This window comes from Zingiber officinale, chromosome 7A (genome assembly GCF_018446385.1).
Source record: "Zingiber officinale cultivar Zhangliang chromosome 7A, Zo_v1.1, whole genome shotgun sequence".
Taxonomy (NCBI): domain Eukaryota; kingdom Viridiplantae; phylum Streptophyta; class Magnoliopsida; order Zingiberales; family Zingiberaceae; genus Zingiber; species Zingiber officinale.
The window spans coordinates 123,571,949-123,593,153 of NC_055998.1; the positions used below are offsets into that span (position 1 = coordinate 123,571,949).

A 21,205-nucleotide genomic window follows, 5' to 3' on the forward strand; every position below is an offset into this window, starting at 1 on the left:
GGTTGTTGCATCATCCAACATAGGCTACAAGATCTATCAAAACACCCGGCTTTGACTGCAAACAGTGTGACTCCATCCTCATAAATGGATCAGGTTACTAGATCAGCTTATGCCGACATGTTTACAGGCGATGCTAATGGATCTGCTAATGCGTTAGTTCAAAGAACAAAAAGACAACATGCATGAATCAAAAGCTGTAGCTTTGTTGATGTAGAAGGAACCAGTACATTGTTGATGCAGTGCTCTTCTGATACATACAGACACGTGATGAAGAGAAAGCTAAGGAAAATCAAAGGAAGGCTGATGATGAGAAGGCCAAGGGACGACTCCTTCCCTTGGGCATGGCAGAGGAGCTGGTTGAGCAAGGTATGTTGGATATAGCTGCCCTGGCATCAGCACTGAGAAATCTACTGCAATGCTACTTGTTTCCTGCAACAACCTAAATCGGTTTAGTGATCTCCTTAACGAATCGAATGGGGTGAAATTTACTTGTTTCATGAAATGAATTGCTAAAAGCAAAGAAGCATTGATCTAGAAACCATTTCAGCGATTAATGTTAAACTCAACTTACACTGTGTGAATTCTTGTTCTTCTTTGCCTGAGTCTGATCCGCCTCTTGTCGCACTCTGATGGCATCGTCGAGGGGAGATGACGTGTGGGAGGCCCTTGATCTGAACAGGTGCTCAAAGATTGCCATGATGAGGAACATCGAAATCAAGATTGCAGTGGCAAGAAATCCAAAGGACAGAGAATTCATGGATGATCCATAGTTCCTGAATGGAGCAGCATTCTTGTCACTTGTTCCTGATCCAGTTGCAGAATTCTCAATCCAAATCTTGGGTTTTTGATCACCAAGTCCATTCATTTTCCTCCAAAAAATAAAACACTTTCTTCAACTCTGCGACTGCTTCAATCTGCTCAAATTCAATATATAAAGAAGCATGTTTTGACAAACAGAAAAAAAAAAAAAGGAAAATGAAATGATTGCTGACCTTGGATTTCAGTGAAGGTTAAGGATGAGAAGCATTGAAGCCTTCTCGAGGAGGATTTTGCAAAACAATTGCTCGCGATGTGTCTTCTTGTCGGCTTTGCAGTGGCTTAACAATCAAGGAAGGAATAATGGAAGGTCGAGCTCTCAAAGATTTGTGTAGATGAAGGTCAAGAAAAGAATGCCCAACAATTACGAATCTTGAAGGCTTTTGCTGCTTCAGTGAGCTTTATACTTTCTGAATAAGTTCACAAAGCTTTCATTAGCATCATAAGCCCAAAGGATGGCCATTCAGTTGAAACGAAACTGAATCAAACACAATATATATATACCGTTAACAACTAATATCTTCAGACTGGTTGTTTAGTTCTATTTAGATTTTTAATTTGAGTCCAATAATGGACACACCTAAGTTCGATTTCAATATTGACACTAGCACAATTGCTTACAGTCAGTATGAAGAAAAAAAATCTTCTAGAAAACATAAACTAAGGTCTCCTCATAATCTTGTATTGTTGGACGCCACTAAGTGAACAAGAAAAGCTGCTAAAGCAATGGTTTTGGTGTTTATTTAAAGAGAGCAAAAGGCTGCAAAGGAAGGCAAAGTGTAATGGCTAAACCGCATTTGAATGCTGTAAAGTAACAACTAAAGCTTAAGAAAGTAAATTAATCAAGTGGATGTATGAAAGGATTCATCTGTTTATCAATACATGAACCAAACATTGATGTCCAGTGGTGAAACCCAATGGTCTAGTTTTCTTTCTTCGATTTCGATTTCTTTTTGGGCACATGCAAGCAAAGAAAAGGAAAAGGAATTGCAACTTTGCTTGAAAGAAAAAACATATGATGCAAAGAGTGCTCTTGGTAAAAGAAGAGGTGACAAGGAGCAACATAGCTTTAGTAGCTAGGTTCTGATGAGCCTTATGGGTCCATGCTATGAGGATGTTCGCTTGAGGAAGCGACTAATTAAAGCCTAAACGACCTATAAATGTGCATTTGCAAAGTGAAGGAAAGGAAAGGGAGAATGTCATGGTTTAGACATAATGAAGACATTGTCAATGGGATAAACAATAAACGATTGACATGGAGAAGAACACTAAGATGATCCTAAATGATATGCAAATATTGGCATGTTAATTTAAGAACTGGGAATATAATTAAAGTTTTACATTAAAAATATATAAAAATATCATAAATTTAAAAGATGAAAGATATCTCCATTAGGATGAGACCTCTTAGGTAGAGTCCAAAAATAAATTTATGAGCTTTAGGCCTAAAATGAACAATATTATATCATTATAGAGATATATGATTTTTTTTCCTAACAAGTCGTATCAAAGTCAGATTGTTCTTCATCGAACTAACCACTGGAAGAAGCATGTATCAGAGTCATGGTCCATACCATGTGGCAAGCATCCCATCACATACCAACTCGGATGACCTGTGGGGTCAACATATCTTCCGAAAATAGAGCACATCACGACGAGAGTCATGGCCCATACCAGATATTATGTGAGGTGGTCTTGAACGAAGTTGAGGGGAGACCAAGAGCAGGTCAAGAGTAATCGGATGTTTACAGGGAAGTCCGAAATAGGTCAAGAGTGACCAGATTCTTGCGGAGAGACCCAGAGCATGTCAAGAATTATCATATGCTCAGGAGAAGCTCAGACTATGGGATTATTAGTGGTCTTTTGTTTGAAGGGAGGTTTGTTGGGAATATAATCAAAATCTCACATTAGAAAAAAATTGAAAAGATTATGAGTTTTAAAGATAAAAGATATTTTCATTGGAATAAGATTTAAATCCATAAAAACTTAGATATAAAGTGAATAATATTATATTATTATTATAGAAATATGTGAATTCTTTTATCCTTATATCATTTTCGTACTGCCTATAAAATTTGGTGAAGTAACTATCAATGAAGTTCAGATGAAAGTGTCATAGAAGATATCGTATTTGTCACTTAAAAATGCAACCTATAAATTCTATATTTTCGAGAGAGTAAGAAAATAAAATGTATAAATTCTATATTTTTGAGAGAAAGATAATAAAATGCTTCTAATGTGATCGGCGTAATAGCCCAAATGCCTAGGACACAATGTATTTTTTTGTTAGTGCACAAAACTCAAATGTTCTTACTCGACTATTCATATCCAATTTAATGGAAAAACAATTGAAAAAAACATATAAGAAGAATAACAAAAGACTTTCTTAGTGTGGGTCAAAAATCGCAAAGACTCAGTGTAGCCTTCCACATTTATGAGTCAAAAAGAGGACAATAAGTCTAAAGTTAGCATAGTCATAGTTTATTTGCGATAAACAGAAGCATCTTACTTTTGTCTTCTCCCTTTATTTTTACACATTGACTTCATTAGTTTTTCTCACAGCAACTTAAATGGTTCATTATTCAATAAATCATTCATCAGTTAATTCATCATAAAAAAAATAATGAACCACAAATGTGCCATAATAGGGTTGGAACCGTAGAAACCCTTCCGTTGTATCATAGTCCTCGACATGATCAATTAGTGCATCATAAATTTAATATGTGTTTGTTCAGCCATATATGTTCAATTGACTTTATTATGTTGGATCATATTGGCCGGTTAGAAAGGGAGTTGAATAATCCTATAAATTTTTTTTAAAAAAACTATCATTCTTGAACTCTCAGAATAACAACAACAACAACAACAACAACAACCAAGTCTTTTCCCACTAGGTGGGGTCGGCTCTATGAATCCTTTTACGCCATTGAGCTCTATCTCATATTATATCATCATCTATATTTAAATATATTTTATCTTGTTTTATTGTTGCTAACCAAGTCTTTTTTGGTCTTCCTCTTCCTCATTTGATATGCATATTTATCATAGTTTCACATCGCCTAACTGGAGCATTTATTGGTCGTCTAAGTACATGTCCGTACCATCTTAAACGTGTCTCTCGGAGTTTTCCCTCAATAGATGCAACTCCGACTTTCTCTTTAATGCTCTCATTTCTTATTTTGTCCATCTTTGTATGTCCACACATCCACCTTAACATCCTCATCTCTTCAACTCTCATCTTCTGCTCATGTGCTCGAGTCATAGCCCAACATTCAGCTCCATATAACATAGCAGGTGTAACTGCAGTTTTATATAACTTACCTTTAAATTTAAGAGGTACTTTACGGTCACATAAAACACTCGACGCTCCCCTCCATTTCACCCATCCTGCTTGTATTCTATGTAAGACATCTCTCTCAATCCCTCCATCATTTTGTAAAAATGATCTTAAATATTTAAATCGCTAACTCTCAGAATAACACTTGCAAAAAATAAATAAATAGAAAATAACAAAAAGAAGAGGCACCAGATTTGACTTGGTTACAATCGGAGAGGTTGTTAATCCAAGAAATGTGCCGCACTAGTATCTCCTTCAGGCGGAGAAGTCTCTTACAGCAATGACGCACAGAAAAATAGAAGCTAAACTCTAAAGAAAGTGTACAAGTGTTGAAAATGTTAATTGCTTGAGTTGATTGAGCTTTTTAGACCAAGGCTGTATTTATAGTTTTGGTCGGGGCGCCTGGAAGGGTTCCAGACATCTGGGAGGGGATAAAACTTTATCTCTTCTCGCATAGATCGCGTTTGACCACGATCAGGATAAACTCCAGGTCCGGGCGCCCGGACCACAATAGTCAATAAAGTTGACTTTTGGTCTGGTCCCTCTACTCCGGTGTTGCTCGCCTCGGTCCGGGTCTTCCGCTACAGCTCCGCTCACTTGGATGATTTCAGCCAACCGAAATAAGGCTCACCCGAACCCAATTTCGACTTTCTCAAGTAGGCTTCCGCTCCAACTTATCGTCCCTCGAAATTGTCGCGTGCTTCCTTCTCGTCCGCCAGCGTACTCATCCGCAGCTCTTCATCCCTCGGTCACACCCCGTGCCGACCTTCTCGCTAGTTGCGTCTCTTGCTCCCAAAGCAATCTTCTGTTCCGACTTCTCGTCCTTCAGAAACACCGCACGCTTCCTTCTCGTCTGCCGGTGTACTCTTCCGCAGCGCCTCGTCCCTCAGACACAGTCTCCCATGTCGTCCTTCTCACTAGCTCCGTCTTTCGCTCGACTCCCTGTGCTTCTAAGCTCCTGTACACTTAGACACAAGGTTAAAACACCACAGAACCTAACTTAACTTGTTGATTACATCAAATCAATTTTGGGGTTCCAACAATTTTCTCCTTTTTGATGTGAGCAACCCAAGTTAAGGTAGGATAAATAGACATAAAAGTAAAATAACTAATATTACAATAAATTGTAAAAAAAAAAGAAAAATTGTAGTCTACCTTCCCCTAAACTTATACGTTTTCTTCTCCCCCTTTGATCACATAAAAAATGAGGTTATAAAAAAAATCTAAGGGTAATAGTTTTGAAAAAAAAAACTTTGAAAAATTAAAAAATTTGCAATAATTTTCAAAGAAATTTCTAAGTAAAAATATTTTTTTAAAAAAAAAATCTAGAAATTTTTCTAAGTTTTGCAAGCAAAATTTTGTTGAGAATAAGTAAAAATTTTAAGCAAGAAAATTTTCTAAGTAAAAGAAAATTCTAACTTAGGCAATTTTTAGACAATTTTGAGAAATTTTTTCTAAAAAAATTGTTTAAAAACATTTTAAAGCATTATTTATTTTCAATACTTTATTAGTAAGTTAATTAAATATTTTATTTCAATATTTTGACTTCCAGGCAAGTGGCGAAGTATTAGACCTTCTTGGTTATTAGAGCAACAACTACTTTCTTAGACAAAGTCTCTTAAGGAAATTAGCTGTTTAATTTTCTTACTGAAAGCGCTAAGTCTAATCGTAATTTGGGTTAGTGATGTTTAAATTTCCATTTAAGTTTGTCATAATTTCTCAAATTTAAAGCAGGGAATTTTGAACATGTAGAAAATTATATTTGTTCCTTTAACATATCATTTTCTCTTGTTAGTTTGTCGAGATTCTTTAATCGACAATCTGTTACTAGAGTTTCTTTAAACTCACTATTCTTTGTTTTATTTTTGATTTCTAATTCGCAAAAATATTTCGATAATATAATTTTTAACTCGAAAAAATCTTTCGACATTATTTTAACCGAATTAAGCAATTGGTCAGGAGGTAGAGACCGTACCTGACTTACCTTGTCGACTTTTGATATTCCCCCTGTTGAGATGCTTTCTTCCAAAGACTCTTCCCCTTCATCGATGCTTATCTGGGATGAGTTTTTTGTGTCCTCGGGATGGAATTCGGCTGTTAGGGTTGTCCTGACAATTTCCCCTATCTTGGATTCTTTTGACGATGGTTCGGTGTCCATCGAGGAGTCGGCTTCAAATGGTTCTTCGTAGAGCTTCAAGAACTTTTCCCAAAGTTCTTTTGCGCTTCTGTATTTTCCGACTCTTTCGAGATCTTGGGTAGGTAATACACTCAGAAGGCGGGATTCAGCCTTACCGTTTGTCATGAATTCATCGCGCTGCTCGTCAGTCCATTGATGCTCCTCAAGTTCTTCTCCTTTTGTATCATTTGGAGCTTCATAACCATACGTCATTATTAATAACATATTAAAATCAATTTTAAAATAAACTTGCATTCGTCGCCTCTAAAAAGCGAACTCCCCCTCGAACGTTGGTGGGTAGATGTTCGTTCCGGCCATCTCGTTGCTTCAGTCGGTGGTTAGTCCTCCTGAGGCGTCTTTGTTCTGATACCACTTGTTGGATCGCGTTGGCCGGCTAGAAGGGTGGTTGAATAGCATTGCAAAAGTAAAAGAAAACTACCCTTCTCGAACTCTCAGAATAACACTTGCATAAAATAAATAAACAGAAAATAACAAAAAGAAGAGGCATCGGATTTGACTTGATTACAACCGAGGAGGTTGTTAATCCAAGGAATGTGTCACACTAATATTTCCTTCAGGCGGAGAAGCCTTTTACAGCAATGACGCACAGAAAAATAGAAGCTAAACTCTAAAGAAAGCGTACAAGTGTTGGAAATGCTAATTGCTTGAGTTGATTGAGCTTCTTGGACCAAGGCTATATTTATAGCTTTGGTCGGGGCGCCTGGAAGGGTTCCAGGCGCCTGGGAGGGAATAAAACTTTATCCCTTCTCGCATAGATCGCGTTTGACTGTGATCAGGATAAACTCTAGGTTCGGGTGCCCGGACCACAATAGTCAACAAAGTTGACTTTTGGTTCGGTCCCTCTACTTCGGTGCTGCTCATCTCGGTCCGAATCTTCCGCTTTGGCTTTGCTCGCTTGGGTGATTTCAGCCAATCGAAATAAGGCTCACCCGAACCCAATTTCGACCTTCTCGAGCAGGCTTCTGCTCTAGCTTCTCGTCCCTCGGAATCATCGCGTGCTTCCTTCTCGTCTACCAGCGTACTCATTCGCAGCTCTTCGTCCCTCGGTCGCACCCCGTGCCGACCTTCTTGCTAGTTACGTCTCTTGCTCCCCGAGCAATCTTCCGCTTTGGCTTCTCATCCCTCAGAAACACCACACGCTTCCTTCTTGTCCGCCGGTGTACTCTTCGGCAGTGCCTCGTCCCTTAGATGCACTCTCCCGTGCTGTCCTTCTCGCTAGTTGCATCTTCCGCTCGACTCCCTGTGTTCCTAAGCTCCTCTACACTTAGACACAAGTTAATACACTACAGGACCTAACTTAACTTGTTGATCATATCAAAATAACCTTGGGGTTTCAACAAATTGTGCTAGGGAATATACTTACAAAGAAGATTTCTTAGGCTCTTAGGGGATGGTTTAGTGGTAATAGTTTAAGATATAGCTATAGTAGTCGGGGGTCAAAACTCAGTAGAGGATTTCACTGGCTCTATAGACCCCTTGCCTAGACACTTATCACTTGGACTTTTCTGCTTTATCTCCCTCAATAATAATGGATGGCTGAAATGGTTATGTGGTGGTTTCACATTTTTAGTAAATTATTTGTTAGAAAGAATTGTTTCTTCACATATTAAAATAGATGATACAACGACTGTTAAAAGGTGCCATGGGTATAAAAGGGGTCAAAATAGCATGTTGAATTGGGTCAAAGTCAAGAGATGCTAATAACTATCTCTCCTAGACTAGGGTTGACTCGCCAAGGCTGACCCGACCGATCACTCGACCACTCTTCTAAAACCAACAAGCATACCTAGCAGAGCAGAGTCAAGCCAACTAGGCTGCCTAGTAGAACATTCGACAGGTCAGTTTTCTTGGTCGACCAGAACATCCGACAAGTCAGTCTTCTTGGCTAAGCAGAAGATCCGACGGGCTAGTCTTCTTGATTGAGCAGAGCATCCGACCTGCCAATCTTCCTGGCTAGACAAATCATCCGACTGACTAGTGTTCCTGGCCAAGCAGAACATCCAACGAGCCAGTCTTCCTGTTAGAGCAAAGCATCCGACTAGCCAGTTTTCCTGGCCAAGCAGAGCATCCGACCATCCAATCTTCCTTGACAAGTAGAGCATCCGATCGACCAGTCTTCCCGGCTGAGCAGAGCATCTGACCAACCAATCTTCCTGACTAAGCAGAGTAATCGACCGACCACCCGGTCACTCCCCCAAAGCCAACCAGTCTTCCTAGTCGAATAGAGCATCCGACCGACTAGTCTTCCTGGCCGAGCAGAGCATCCAATCGGCCAGTCTTTCCGATTGAACAGATCATTCGACTAGACATTCTTCCTAACTAAGCAGAGCAACCGACCAACCACCCGGTCACTCTTCTAAAACCAATTAGTCTTCCTTGTCAGTAGAGTATTCGACCGGTCAACCTTCTTGGTTGAGCAAATCATCCAACCGACTAGTCTTCCTAGCCGAGCAGAGCATCCGGCCAACCAGTCTTCCTGGTAGAGGAGAGCAAGAACCAAGTCAATCCATTAAAAACTCGTTAGACTGCTATGCCCATCATCCCTTTTTGTCTCATCTACTGACATCTAGACAAGGAAAATATGACCCTCTAACATATATACAAGTGTATCATGATCCTCTGACACCTAGATAAACGTATCACATCTTTTATCTTAACATAACCCTCCTACAAAAATTCCCGCCCCCAAAGGCCAAACAAGGAGGAGGGAGGTAAAAGAAACTCCCTACTACATATATTGATTCTTCATTATTCTTCTATACTATTAATCTTCTTCATTCTTGGCATCGCTGGAAACTGATTTGAGTATCGGAGGGGATAACCGGGATAGCTCGGTCTCCATTCTAACTCCTCTTTCATTCTTTTACACTCTGTAGGCTCTTTCGACGATGAAGACATCTCACCCCCTCCACCGAGTCTCTAGCTCAAAGCCTTCCTCAGTCCGCCTCCAAGCTAACTCACCGCTAGCCCATCACCACCCCTTCTTAAAAGGAGCAACTTATATTTTTTAATTTGGTCTACTAGGAAGTGAGCGAGATTTAGAAAGCATTTGACTAAGTAAATTTATTATTATTATTATTTGATGCGGATATATATTTGGACTCAGAAGGAATTAGGAGAAAAGAGAGGGGCATTTTGGTCATTTCACATTTTAAGGGTTTTGGTATTAAAGGGGGCATTGTTCATCAGAGAGAAGGGGAGGGAAAGGGGGCTGGATTAGATCTCACCGCCAGAGGGATGAAGCACGTTGCACCGTCCCTGGAGGCTCTCGCCGTCACCTCGCCATAGATCTCATACGTCTCTCCCTCTCTCTTGCTGCTTTAGGTTTTTTCCAGTGCCGCGACGAGGTTTTTTGTTGGATTCCCTTCTTCGCATCAGTCCACCGCCACCGAAGGAGAAGAGGAGGAGGCCTGCCTTAGTGATCTAAAGCCGCCGCTACCCACTGGAGGAAGTGTACGCATGTTGCCGGCGCCGACTACCCCGACTACGCCGATGCCTTCACGCGAGGGTTCTTCCGCCGGTCACTGACACCCCCTTTCCTCTCTTGAGTGTGAGTCCTCGGCACTTCGAGCAGTCACGGGCAGATCTCATCACTGCCTCAGGCCTTTGGGTCGTTGCCGCCATGTATTCCCTGTGGTGCTTTGCGCCATCTTCGCCCCTTCAGGTCGTTGTTTCCAATAGTAGCCGTTGGCCGACATACGACTTTCGTCGGCCTCGCAGCATCACCGTCATTGCCGTTCTTCTCATCACCACTGTACGCCTTCTCTGACACCTCTACAGTGACCTTCAGTGCCGCTATAGCCGACTTCGGCACCTCTACCGTTACTGTCGCCGCTTCTGGCGCCGATCTGACCACAGCTGTGTTTCACCCTTTGTGCTACTATTATTATGGGGATCTGTTAGTATTATCCGACCTGTGAGCCATTAGTGTGATCAGGCCTTTGAGCCTCTAGGGTATTCCGACCTGCGTGCCATCGTCATATGTCGACCGTGCCGATGTTGTATTTCGATTGTGTGTCGCCTTTTGGATCCATGCTTATTCGGCTCTGTGTCGTCACCTCCGGATTCAGCTCCTCTTCGATCGGCTCAGATTCATCTACTCTTCTGAGTCACGACGACTTGATCAGCTACACGGTTAGCTCATCGATCCATCCCAGGGCGCCCCCCAGGGCCAGGGTACATCCCTACACTCATCTTGTGTTTATTTTGTTGTTCTATTATTATTTGGCCACTTATATATTATTGGGACCTGCCTTGAGCATCGGGGTGTCAGCGATCGGGCAACCCGATCGCTGTCTACAGGTAGCGTTGACCAAAGGACTTGTGATGACTAGGTTAACACAGAAGACAACTCACCATTTGGGTCATGACAACTCGGTCAGTATTCAAGCCACATCACCGGCAGTTCTGTCTTCTCAAATTCCTGACAGGATCATATTGGCGTCGTCTGTGGGAACTTCGCCTGATCTGGAACGTGAAGATGGACGACGTCAAAAAATTCTGCCATACTCATGACCTTGGTGGGTTTCGATGAACATATCGTATTCTCCTCACTCCACGGATGTTCGGGAGTCGAGGAATTGAGTCAGATCCTCTGCTGGTAGGCATGTCAGTTTTCCATTATATTTTTTTCTTTTGGTCATAGGATCTGCCATAGTTCCCTGATCAAAGATTCTCGTGCCGATCGGTCAGGTTTATATTATATTAGAGTCACGGGCTCAATGTCGAAGACTCCCGTGCCGATCAGCAGGGTTTATATTATATTAGAGCCACGGACTCAATGTTGAAAACCCCCATGCCGATCAACCGAGTTTATATTATATTAGAGTCACGGGCTCAATGTCGAAGACTTCCGTGTCAATCGGCCGAGTTTGAGTTATATTAGAGTCACGAACCCTAGAAGTCGAGCGGCGACTATAAACCCTAGAAGTCAAGCGGCGATTATAAACCTTAGAAGTCGAGTGGCGACTATAAACCCTAGAAGTTGAGCGGCGACTATAAACCCTTGAGTCAGAGACTCCCGTACCGATTGGGTGGGTTTGAGCTATATTAGAGCCACAGGCTCTAAAAGTTGAGCGACGACTATAAACCCTAGAAGTTGAATGACGACTATAAACCCTAAAAGTCGAGTGGCGACTATAAACCCTTAAGTCAGAGACTACCGTGCTGATAGGTCGAGTTTGAGTTATATTAGAGTCATGGGCTCTAGAAGTCGAGCAGCGATTATAAACCCTAGAAGTCGAGTGGCAACTATAAACCCTAGAAGTCGAGCGACCACTATAAACCCTTGAGTCAGAGACTCCCTTGCTGATCGGCCGGGTTTGAGTTGTATTTGACCCACGGGCTCAGCGTTAGAGACTCTTGTGTTGACTGGTCGGGGTCGAACAGTACCAGTCACAGACCAGCATATCGGATCTCTTATCTCTCCCGTTCGGGATCGAGCGGTCTTCACTGGTCACAGACCAGCTTATCGGATCTTTTATCTCCCCCGTTCGGGGTTGAGCGATTTTTACTGATTTCGGACCTGCATATTGAATCTCCTATCAACCCCGTTTGGGGTCGAGGGGTCTTCACTGGTCTCAGACTAGCTTATCAGAGCATCTGTCTCCCCCGTTTGGGGTCGAGCGGTCTTCACTGGTCACAGACCAGCTTATCAGAGCATCCATCTCTCCCAGTCGGGGCCGAGCTATCTCTAATGGCCGCGGACAAGAGTATGCCTACTGGTTTTAGATCAGAGTATCTTGTGGGCGATGCACCCGCTTGGCTAATGACTTTTACTTTCGTGCGCCTTTGATTCCTGGGCTACACTTCCATTCAGCTCACGGGCGATGTACTCGCTCGGCTAAGAACTTTCGTTTCTGTGCGCATTCGATTCCCGGGCTACAGTTCCATTCAGCTCACGGGCGATGCACTCACTCGGCTAACGACTTCCGCTCCTGGGCACATTTGATTTCACGACCTATGCTCCCGCTCGATTTTCAAGCTCCACTCTTGCCTGACACTTCGTAGCTCGTGTGGTATGTGCCCGGGCGCTCACTTGGCGTCTACCCGATCGCCTTCTTGGCATCCACTTGGCACTATTTTTCGCCGCTCGGTCGACACTTGCCTCGCTCGTTGCTTCGTCGATATGGGCTTGATATTTTACCACGAACCCAACAATTTGACTCTGTACCAAAGGAGTGATTCAGTCTTCTGCTATAAGCTGTTCAGTCAGTCGGACTCGCACCTCCTTCGACTAGACTTGAAGGGAAGGTTTGTGATGCAGATATATCTTTGGGCTTAGAAGGAATTAGGAGAAAAGAGAGGGGCATTTTGGTTATTTCTGTAATGCCCGAAAATTCTCAAAATAATTATTAGAAATATCCTAGTATTTTTCTGGAATTTTAGGATATTTTTACAGACTTTTTAGAGTAGCAAAGATAATAAAAATAAATAGAATCGTAAAATAGCCTACGCGGGAATTGAACCCGAGACCTATTGGGTCCTATGACTTATGGTGAACTCTAGTAACCAAGTGAACCCAGCAGGGCCGTGCTGAAAGAAGAGGGAATCAATTATATTTATACTTAAGTTGGGCGAATTGACCACTTAATATAAATAGGGAATTTAAGTGAGGAATTGTTATTTTCTTAAACGAGAAAACTTTTCCCTCAAACCTCACCCGCCGACCCTCTCTTTTTCTCCCTCATCTCTCGGCGCCAACCTCAAGGAGACCTAGGGTTCCATCCCTAGGGCCATAGGAGTATCTTCCGGCAACATCAAAGGCACGAGGACGCTCCTCTCCGCGAGAGGAACACGTAGACATAAGGAGATCACCGAAGGGATCTTCTCCACCGGAAACCTAGCGTTTAGATTGTAAGAAACTTCGAGCAGGAGGTAAGAAACCCCTCACCTGCAGTATAAGTAGTTTTTTCGAGGTTTTAGGCATCAATTTAGTTGTATGCAGAATTTTAGTATATAGGGTGTGAACTAGTGCACACCATATGTTCGATAAAATGTGTAAATCAGTTAAATGCCACCGTGGGCATTTTAATACCTCAGTAAATGCAATAGAAGCATTTTTACAGCATGTTCAGTTTTATTACAGCTTTTATGGGACTACGGTCCAATAGGTGGGCTCCCACAGTCGCATCTAGGTTCAGACAACCTAGCTCTAGGTTCAGATAACCTAGAGATAACAAGATAAGAAAATTCAGTTATATCCAGTATTTTATTTTCAGCAGTGGCACTGTACTGGACTAGATGTCCATTGGGTTGGGCTCCCATAGTTGTCCCTAGGTTTAGATAACCTAGTAACCCTACTAGATTCGGGACTAGCTACCTCGGGTTTAGTTAGGGATGCGCGCATAGCAAGTATAGTTGTCGAGCCCATCAGCAGCATGTTTAGTATTTTGATCTATATTTATAAATAGTTTTTCAAAATCTCACAATCAGTTATGTGAACATGATTTAAATTCAGTATTAGTTTAGTTCAGTTCATCTCAGTGTTGTATCAGTTTAGCTTCTTTCTATTAATACCTGCGTTAGTTCATGCTTAGCTCTTGATATTCCATGCTTAGTTTTGATGCTACGTTTTAGTATACGTGATCAGTAACTTCAGTATTTAAATTTCAGCATGTCAACATGTATTTCAAGTAGCATATTTTAAAAGCATGATTTCATCGTATGCATGTTTTTGTGAGGTAGATGGTTTCTTACTAAGCGAAAGCTTATAAATATTTCTTTCCCTTATACTGCAGATAAAGGTAAAGGAAAAATGGACTAGCGGAGGCTGGAGGTCAATGCAGTGAAGGTGTGTGTGGCAGGACTTGGAATAAAGATTCTTGGAGATTAGCAAGTGTTAAAGAATTGAGTTTCTTATAGTTTCTATTTCTTCATATCTTTAGAATGTTTTAATATTATGAGTTATGAAAGTAGGCACTGGGTTATGGTTAATCCACTAGTTATCCCGATGTTTGACAGTAAATCGTATGTATTGGTAGGTCTAGTAGCTTGGTTTTTGTTTATAGAGTTAATGTATGTGATTTGGCACGAAACAGTGCTGAAATCAGAGTTCAGCAGCGAAATCAGAAACTCCAATCGATTGACCGATCGATTGGAGGGACCTCAATCGATCGGTTGATCGATTGAGAGTTGATTTCATGAACAGTGAGTGAGCCCCGGAATCGATTCCTGGATTGATCGGGGAATTAGCCTCGCGAACAGAGAGCTCTGAAATCGATCACTGGATCGATGAGTCATAGCTGGATCGATCAGCCGATCGATTCATAAATTCTTCATGCACAGTAGCGTGCTGGATCGATCACTAGATCGATTAACAAGGCTGGATCGATCAACCGATCGATCCAAACAAAGCTTTGGTATACGGTAGCCACCTGAATCGATCAGTGAATCGATCCGAACATCCCAATCGATCAGCTGATCGATTGAAATGCCTGTTTCAGCTGGGAACCCTTAAGTTCAGTCCTTAATTATATGTGAAGGCTAGATCTTCTCTTTTGAGTAAAGGTACAACCTTTAAAAGGGTACTTTAAAGCATAAGTTCAGATTTAGTAGCAATTGACATGAGTTTAGTAAATTTTAAATTAGTTCACGTTTCCGCACCTTAAAGTATAGCTTAGCACAGCATATTGTGACGGTCCGACCTCGCAGCCTAGCTAGTAGGAGGCGGGTCGTTACAATTTCACATTTAAGGGTTTTGGTATTAAAGGGGGCATTGTTTATTAGAGAGAAGGGGAGGAAAAGGGGGGTGGATTGGATCTCGCCGCCAAAGGGACGAAGCATGCTGTGCCGTCACCGGAGGCTCTCACCGTCACCTTGTCGGAGATCTCATACGCCTCTCCCTCTCTCTCGCCGCTTCAGGTTTTTTCCAGCATCGCCGCGAGGTTTTTGGTTGGATTCCCTTCTCAACATCAGTCCGCCTCCACTGAAGGAGAAGAGGAGGAGGCCTGCCTTAGTGATCTGAAGTCGTCGCTACCCACTGGAGGAAGCATACGCATGCTGCCGGCGCCGACTACCCCGATTACGTCGACGCCTTCGCGCGAGGGTTCTTCCGCCGGTCACTGACACCCCCTTTCCTCTCCCGTGTGTGAGTCCTTGGCACTTCGAGCAGTCACTGGCAGATCTCGTCGCTGCCTCAGGTCTCCGGGCCGCTGCCGCCATGTATACCCTGTGGTGCTTTGCACCGTCTTCGCCTCTTCAAGTCACTGTTTCCAACAGCAGCCATCAGCTGACATATGACTTCCGACGACCTCGCAGCATCACCGTCGCTGCCCTTCTTCTCGTCACCGTTGTCCGCCTTCTCGGACACCTCTACAGTGACCTTCAGTGCTGCTACAGCCGACTCTGGCACCTCTACCGTCACTGTCGCCGCTTCCGGCGCCGATCTGACCACCGCTATGTTTCGCCCTTTGCGCTACTATTATTATGGGGAACTGTTAGTATTATCCAGCCTGGGAGCCATTAGTGTGATCAGGCCTTTGAGCCGCTAGGGTATTCCAGCCTACATGCCATCGTCATATGCTGGTCGTGCCGCTGTTGTATTCTGATTGTGTGCCACCTTTTGGATCCATGCCGTATTCGGCTCACCTCTGGATTCAGCTCCTCTTCAGTCAGCTCAGATTCATCTACTCTTCCGAGTCACGACGACTCGATCAGCTCCATGGTCAGCTCGCCGATCCATCCGAAGGCGCCCCCGGGACTAGGATGTCACCGCACTCATCCTATGTTTTTTTCATTGTTTTTTTATTATTCGACCACTTATATATTATTGGGACCTGCCTCGAGCATCGGGGTGTCAGCGATCAGGCAACCCGATCACTGTCTATAGATAGCGTTGATCAGAAGATCTGTGATGACTAGGTCAATATAAAAGATAGCTCACCTTTCAGATTATGATAATTTAGTCAATATTTTAGTCACGTTACCGATAATTCTATCTTCTTATATTACCGACAAAATCATTATTATTATATTTTCAGTTAAAAAAAATCCATTGAACACGGTTCAGCTTTCCAACATGAGCATGCAAAATATAAAAGCCAAAAAAACAAGTGAGAATTATTGTGTCACATAAAGTTCAAATAAACGACACAAATTAGGGAGCAAAACAACATCATTAGCCTTGTCTCCAAATGATGGCATGCCTCCTTAAATTATAGAAAACTAGAGGAGCCAATTGCATCCCCTCTCTAAGCAAAGTTATAAAAAAGGACAGAAAATTTAAAGGAAAGAATAATACAATACATCATCGTCCATTAATTAAAACAACCTCAACATAATTACCTATTTTACAGAGAGGCCCTTATGCACCCCGGCAATTTAGTTATTCGGTCCTAGCAAGTATCAGAATTACAACTAGGTCAAAAGATCCGGAACTAGCTGGGGCGGCGACTGGTGGCTGCAGCTCTCCGGCAGCCGGTGGGGGAACTCCGACAGCATCTGCACTACCTCCCTCATCGTCGGCCGCTCCACGCTGTTCTCCTGCACGCACAGCATCGCCACGAAGAAGACGTGCGCGACCTCGTCGGCCGGCGGCGCCCCCGCCCCGAGTCGAGGGTCGACGATCGCCGCCACGCCGTCCCGGCTGCCGCCCGTCGCGAACTTCGCCCACTGCACGATGTCGACGCCGTCGCCGAAGTCGCCCACCGGCCGCCGACCGGTGACGAGCTCGAGCAGCACCACGCCAAAGCTGTACACGTCGGATTTCTCGTCGACTTTGAGGGTGTACGCGTACTCTGCTCAGAAGAAAGAATCAAGTAAAAATAAGACAACGAGTATATTATTCGGCATCAAATCTAATCAAAGAAACAGAGGACTGAGGGTACATCATGGGAAGAATCTTTGTTTTGCCATCCAAAAAGTCAACAGGATCTGGTCCGGTAACAATTCCCAGGAATTAATTAATGAATAAGTAAATGAAAAACCCATCCCAGTTCACTAGGATCGAGAAATCTATCACAGCAATTGTTTGACTGAGAACAGAGCAGCGAGTGATCGTCACTTTGGGAACGGCGCAGTTACACAGGCCGATGCTGCGGACTGAATAACTTGACCGAGACTCCTCCCACGCCACGGCATGCATGCATGCATGCATGCAGTCGACGCAGTGTCACGTCCCTGTTCGTGTTCCTCCTCGTTGGGATTCATAAGCTGGACGGGAATTAAATTCCATTGATGGGGTTCGCAGAACAAGGAGATTTGGTGTTGGATTTCTGTCATTTGTGTGGACGAGGGGGAATAGTTGTGTAGTAAAATTGGACCACGGATGATTGAACTTTTTCAATCAATTCTTCGTCAGATCAATGAATTCGATTGTTCCATCAATTCAATTAGGGTTAGTGGGAAAGCTGAATCCAGCGAAGAGCTAAAATTTGGAAGTAGAGTTGGCAAAATAAAACAAGAAATTGCAGAGCCAAAAAGAACGAAGAAAGAATCAAACAAGAAATCGAGAAACAAGGAATTAACCATTGATTGTAATTAAATAAGGAATTGTAATGGATAGAGAGTGGTATTTGTTGCACCTGGAGCGATGTAGCCGTAGGATCCGGCGATGGCGGACATGCTCTCGGAGGCGGCGCCGTCGTGGTGGAGGAACTTGGCGAGGCCGAAGTCGGCGATGTGGGCCTCGAAGCTCGCGTCGAGAAGGATGTTGTTGGATTTCACGTCGCGGTGCACGATCCGCGGGCTGCAGTCGTGGTGCAGGTAGCAGAGCCCCCGCGCCGCCTCCATTGCTATCCGGTAGCGTCTTCCCCAGCCGAGGGATGCACCGCCTCCCTTGCCGTGCAGCGCCGCCCCCAGGCTGCCTTTCCCCATGTACTCGTACACCAGCACGTTCGTCTCCCCGTCGCTGCAGAACGCCAGCAGACGTACGATGTTGCGGTGGCGGATGCTCCCCAGAGTGCGCACCTCCGCCCGGAAGCCGTGGTCATGCCCGCCGCCCCGCAGCCGCTTCACCGCGATCTCGCTGCCCCCCGCGCGACCGAGGTACACGGTCCCTCCGCCGCCGCGCCCGATAACGTTCCCTTCCTTCATACTTTCCAGCACCTCCGCCAGGCCGAACCCCACCTTTTGGAATGCCGTCAGCTGCCACTCCCCCGCCGCCCTGCCCCCTCCGGGACGGTACGTTCGGGCCCGAGCCACCGCCGCTGCGGCGAACACCAGCGAGCAGAGCAGCAGCCCTAGCGCGACGATCAGCTTGAAATCGCCCCCTGCGCGGCCCCTGCCGGCGGGAGGCCGCGAAATCGCCGCCGCCGGGTGAACATTGCACAACTGACCCGTCGCTGCCCCGCACAGAGCGGCGTTGCCCGCGAATGCCGAAGCGTTCAAGTAGGCCAGCTGGCCGACGGCAGGCACCTCACCGGAGAGATCGTTATAGGAAAAGTCCGCCGCGGTGAGGCTTCGCAATTCCGAGATGGATCGCGGAATCGAGTCGCACAGATGGTTGCGAGAGAGATTGAGATAGTTGAGTACCGAGATCCTGGCGATCTCGCCCGGGATCGGCCCGGAGAGGTTGTTCTGGCTGAGATCCAAGTATATGAGTTGGGTGCAGGCCCCGAGCTCGGACGGGATCGCGCCGGAGAGGGCATTGCGGCTAAAGTCAAGCTTGGCCGCGTGCCGGAGTTCTCCGACGTCACCGGGGATCTCGCCGGAGAGTTGATTGTTGCCCAACAGCAAGGTCTGGATCGAGGAGAGATTGAAGATTGACGGAGGAATTGAACCAGAAAGCAAATTGTTGGATAAGTTAATCTGCGCCAATTGGGAGCTGCTCTGTCCGGAATCATCATTGGGTGGTATTGAACCAGAGAGGTAGTTGCTCTGCATCTCTAACAAGTTCAGACTGGGCAAGTAGAGAATCCCCGAGGGAATGCTGCCATTGAGATAATTCTGCCCAAGCCTCGCTCTCGTGAGGCTCCAACACTTTCCCAAGCTCTCAGGGATCGGTCCAAACAAGAAATTGTTCAACAAGATCAAAACTTTGAGCTGGTTAAGCGGGCAGAGATCGCCAGGAATGGTGCCCGTCAGCTTGTTCGACGAAAGGTCCAGCACGCGGAGCCGGCCGCCGGACCCCAGCTTCTCCGGGATCACGCCGGTGAAGTTGTTCATGAACAGCTGCAGCGTGTCTAGCTTTGGCAGCCTGGCGACGAAGTCAGGGATCGAGCCGTGGAGCCGATTGATGAAGAGGTTGAGCAGGGTGAGCTCGGCGAGAGCCGCGAGCTCGAGGGGTACCTCCCCGGTGAGCGCGTTGTTGGAGAGGTCGAGCAGGGTGAGCAGAGTGAGGTTGCCGAGCGCCGCCGGGATCGGCCCCGACAAGCGGTTGGAATGGAGGAAGAGCGTGTCGAGGTTGGCGAGGTCGGCAAGCTCGCCCGGGATGCCCCCTTCGAGGCCGCAGCTGGAGAGGTCGAGATGCACTAGGGTGGCGGCGAGCCTCCCGAGCTCCGCTGGGATGCCGCCGTCGAACACGTTGTAGTAGCCCAAGTAGAGCTGCTTGAGTCTCGTCAAGTTGCCAATCTCACCGGGAATTCTGCCGCGGAGATCGTTCCCATTCAACGACAAGTACTCCAACGCAGCCAAACTCCCGTAGCTCGCCGGAATCCTCCCAGTGAAGTAGTTTCCGCCGAGGTCCAAGTACCGTAGTCGACTCAAATTCGCGACGCCGGACGGCAACTCGGCGGTGAAGTTGTTGTCGTAGGCGTCGAGCACCTCCAGGCTCCGCAAGCTCTCGAAGTTCCACTCGAGCCCGCTGTCGAGCAAGTTGCCCGAAATGTTCACGAACCGAAGACCCGGTAAGTTGGCGAGCTTAATCTCGCCCTCGAGCTGGTTCCCGGCGAGAGAGAGGTTCACCAGCGCGTCGAGGCCTGAGACGTCGACCGGGATACTGCCGGAAATGTTCAAGTTAGAGAGGTCGACGCCGGCCACGCGGCCGAGGTCGCACCGGACGCCAAACCACGAGCAGACTGAGGTCAGATTGGCTTCACTCCAGCTTTCCAGCTCCGGGATGGAAGACTGGAACCCTGCTTTCATGGATGCCAGCACTGAGGCATCATCATGAAGCGTAGCACCAGCAGCAGGGTTTACAACGGCGGCCAACGCCGCTAGAAGAAGAAGAAAAATAACCATTTCTGTGGAAGAGTCGGCCATGACATGAAATATAGCTTTAGATTTCAGGAAGGCGGCATGCATCTGTTGTAGAAGACAAGACTTCTCAGTGAAGATCCTTGAAGATAAGTGATTACTTGGCAAGTTCCTCAGCCTCAATAACAGATCTTTTGTACTTGATTGGATTTAGGAGCTGAGGGTGTGCTCGAGGGGATACTAATAAGTATGAAGTGGAAGAGGGAAAAGGAAGAGGGTGTATTTGAATAATATTGGCAGGAAAACCATGACAGCCGACAGAAGTTTCAGAGTTTTTTCATTAAAGTTTTAGATTTTGGAGAAACAAAAAACAAACAAACAAACAAGAAAAGATTTAAGAGGTTAAAGTGTTATTAAGAATCATCCCTTACTTCACTTGCAGTAAATTTTGGCATCAAAATAGAATTTGCATTTGCAGAGAAGCTGGACCTGAAACTGGAACCTGCAACTGATTCCTCCCTCGTTCAGCCACATCTCAGAGCCTGCACCTACCATTAAAGTGAAGCTCGGAAATTCGGAGTAATTTTGCCAGAAACATTAATTTCAGTTTGTTATCAAAGAAAAGATATAGACATTGGCAGAGAGAAGATGTGAAGTGTTCCACTGTTGCAGCGTTTGACAGTTCATGTCCTCCTACCTTAGTCAGTAAAGCAAAGTGTGATTATAACTGAATCATTATGTCCTAGTAAGTGAGGCCATGCATGTTTTTTAAAACCTAGAGG

General features: G+C 45.0%; 2 protein-coding genes across 2 annotated transcripts; both read right to left on the reverse strand.

The window, feature by feature from the left end:
- Positions 1-183: 183 nt before the first annotated feature.
- Positions 184-1,636, reverse strand: LOC122002348. The gene is made up of 3 exons (XM_042557488.1): positions 993-1,636; positions 572-914; positions 184-429 (listed from the first exon to the last, which is right to left on the reverse strand). Exons 2-3 carry the CDS (start codon positions 863-865, stop codon positions 280-282), a joined length of 444 nt encoding a protein of 147 aa, XP_042413422.1. The 5' UTR covers positions 866-914; positions 993-1,636; the 3' UTR covers positions 184-279.
- Positions 1,637-16,473: 14,837 nt separating this feature from the next.
- Positions 16,474-21,101, reverse strand: LOC122002349 (leucine-rich repeat receptor-like serine/threonine-protein kinase BAM3). Its single transcript, XM_042557489.1, has 3 exons — positions 20,913-21,101; positions 17,873-20,531; positions 16,474-17,086 (listed from the first exon to the last, which is right to left on the reverse strand). Exons 1-3 carry the CDS (start codon positions 20,976-20,978, stop codon positions 16,707-16,709), a joined length of 3,105 nt encoding a protein of 1,034 aa, XP_042413423.1. The 5' UTR covers positions 20,979-21,101; the 3' UTR covers positions 16,474-16,706.
- Between the last annotated feature and the right edge of the window lie 104 nt (positions 21,102-21,205).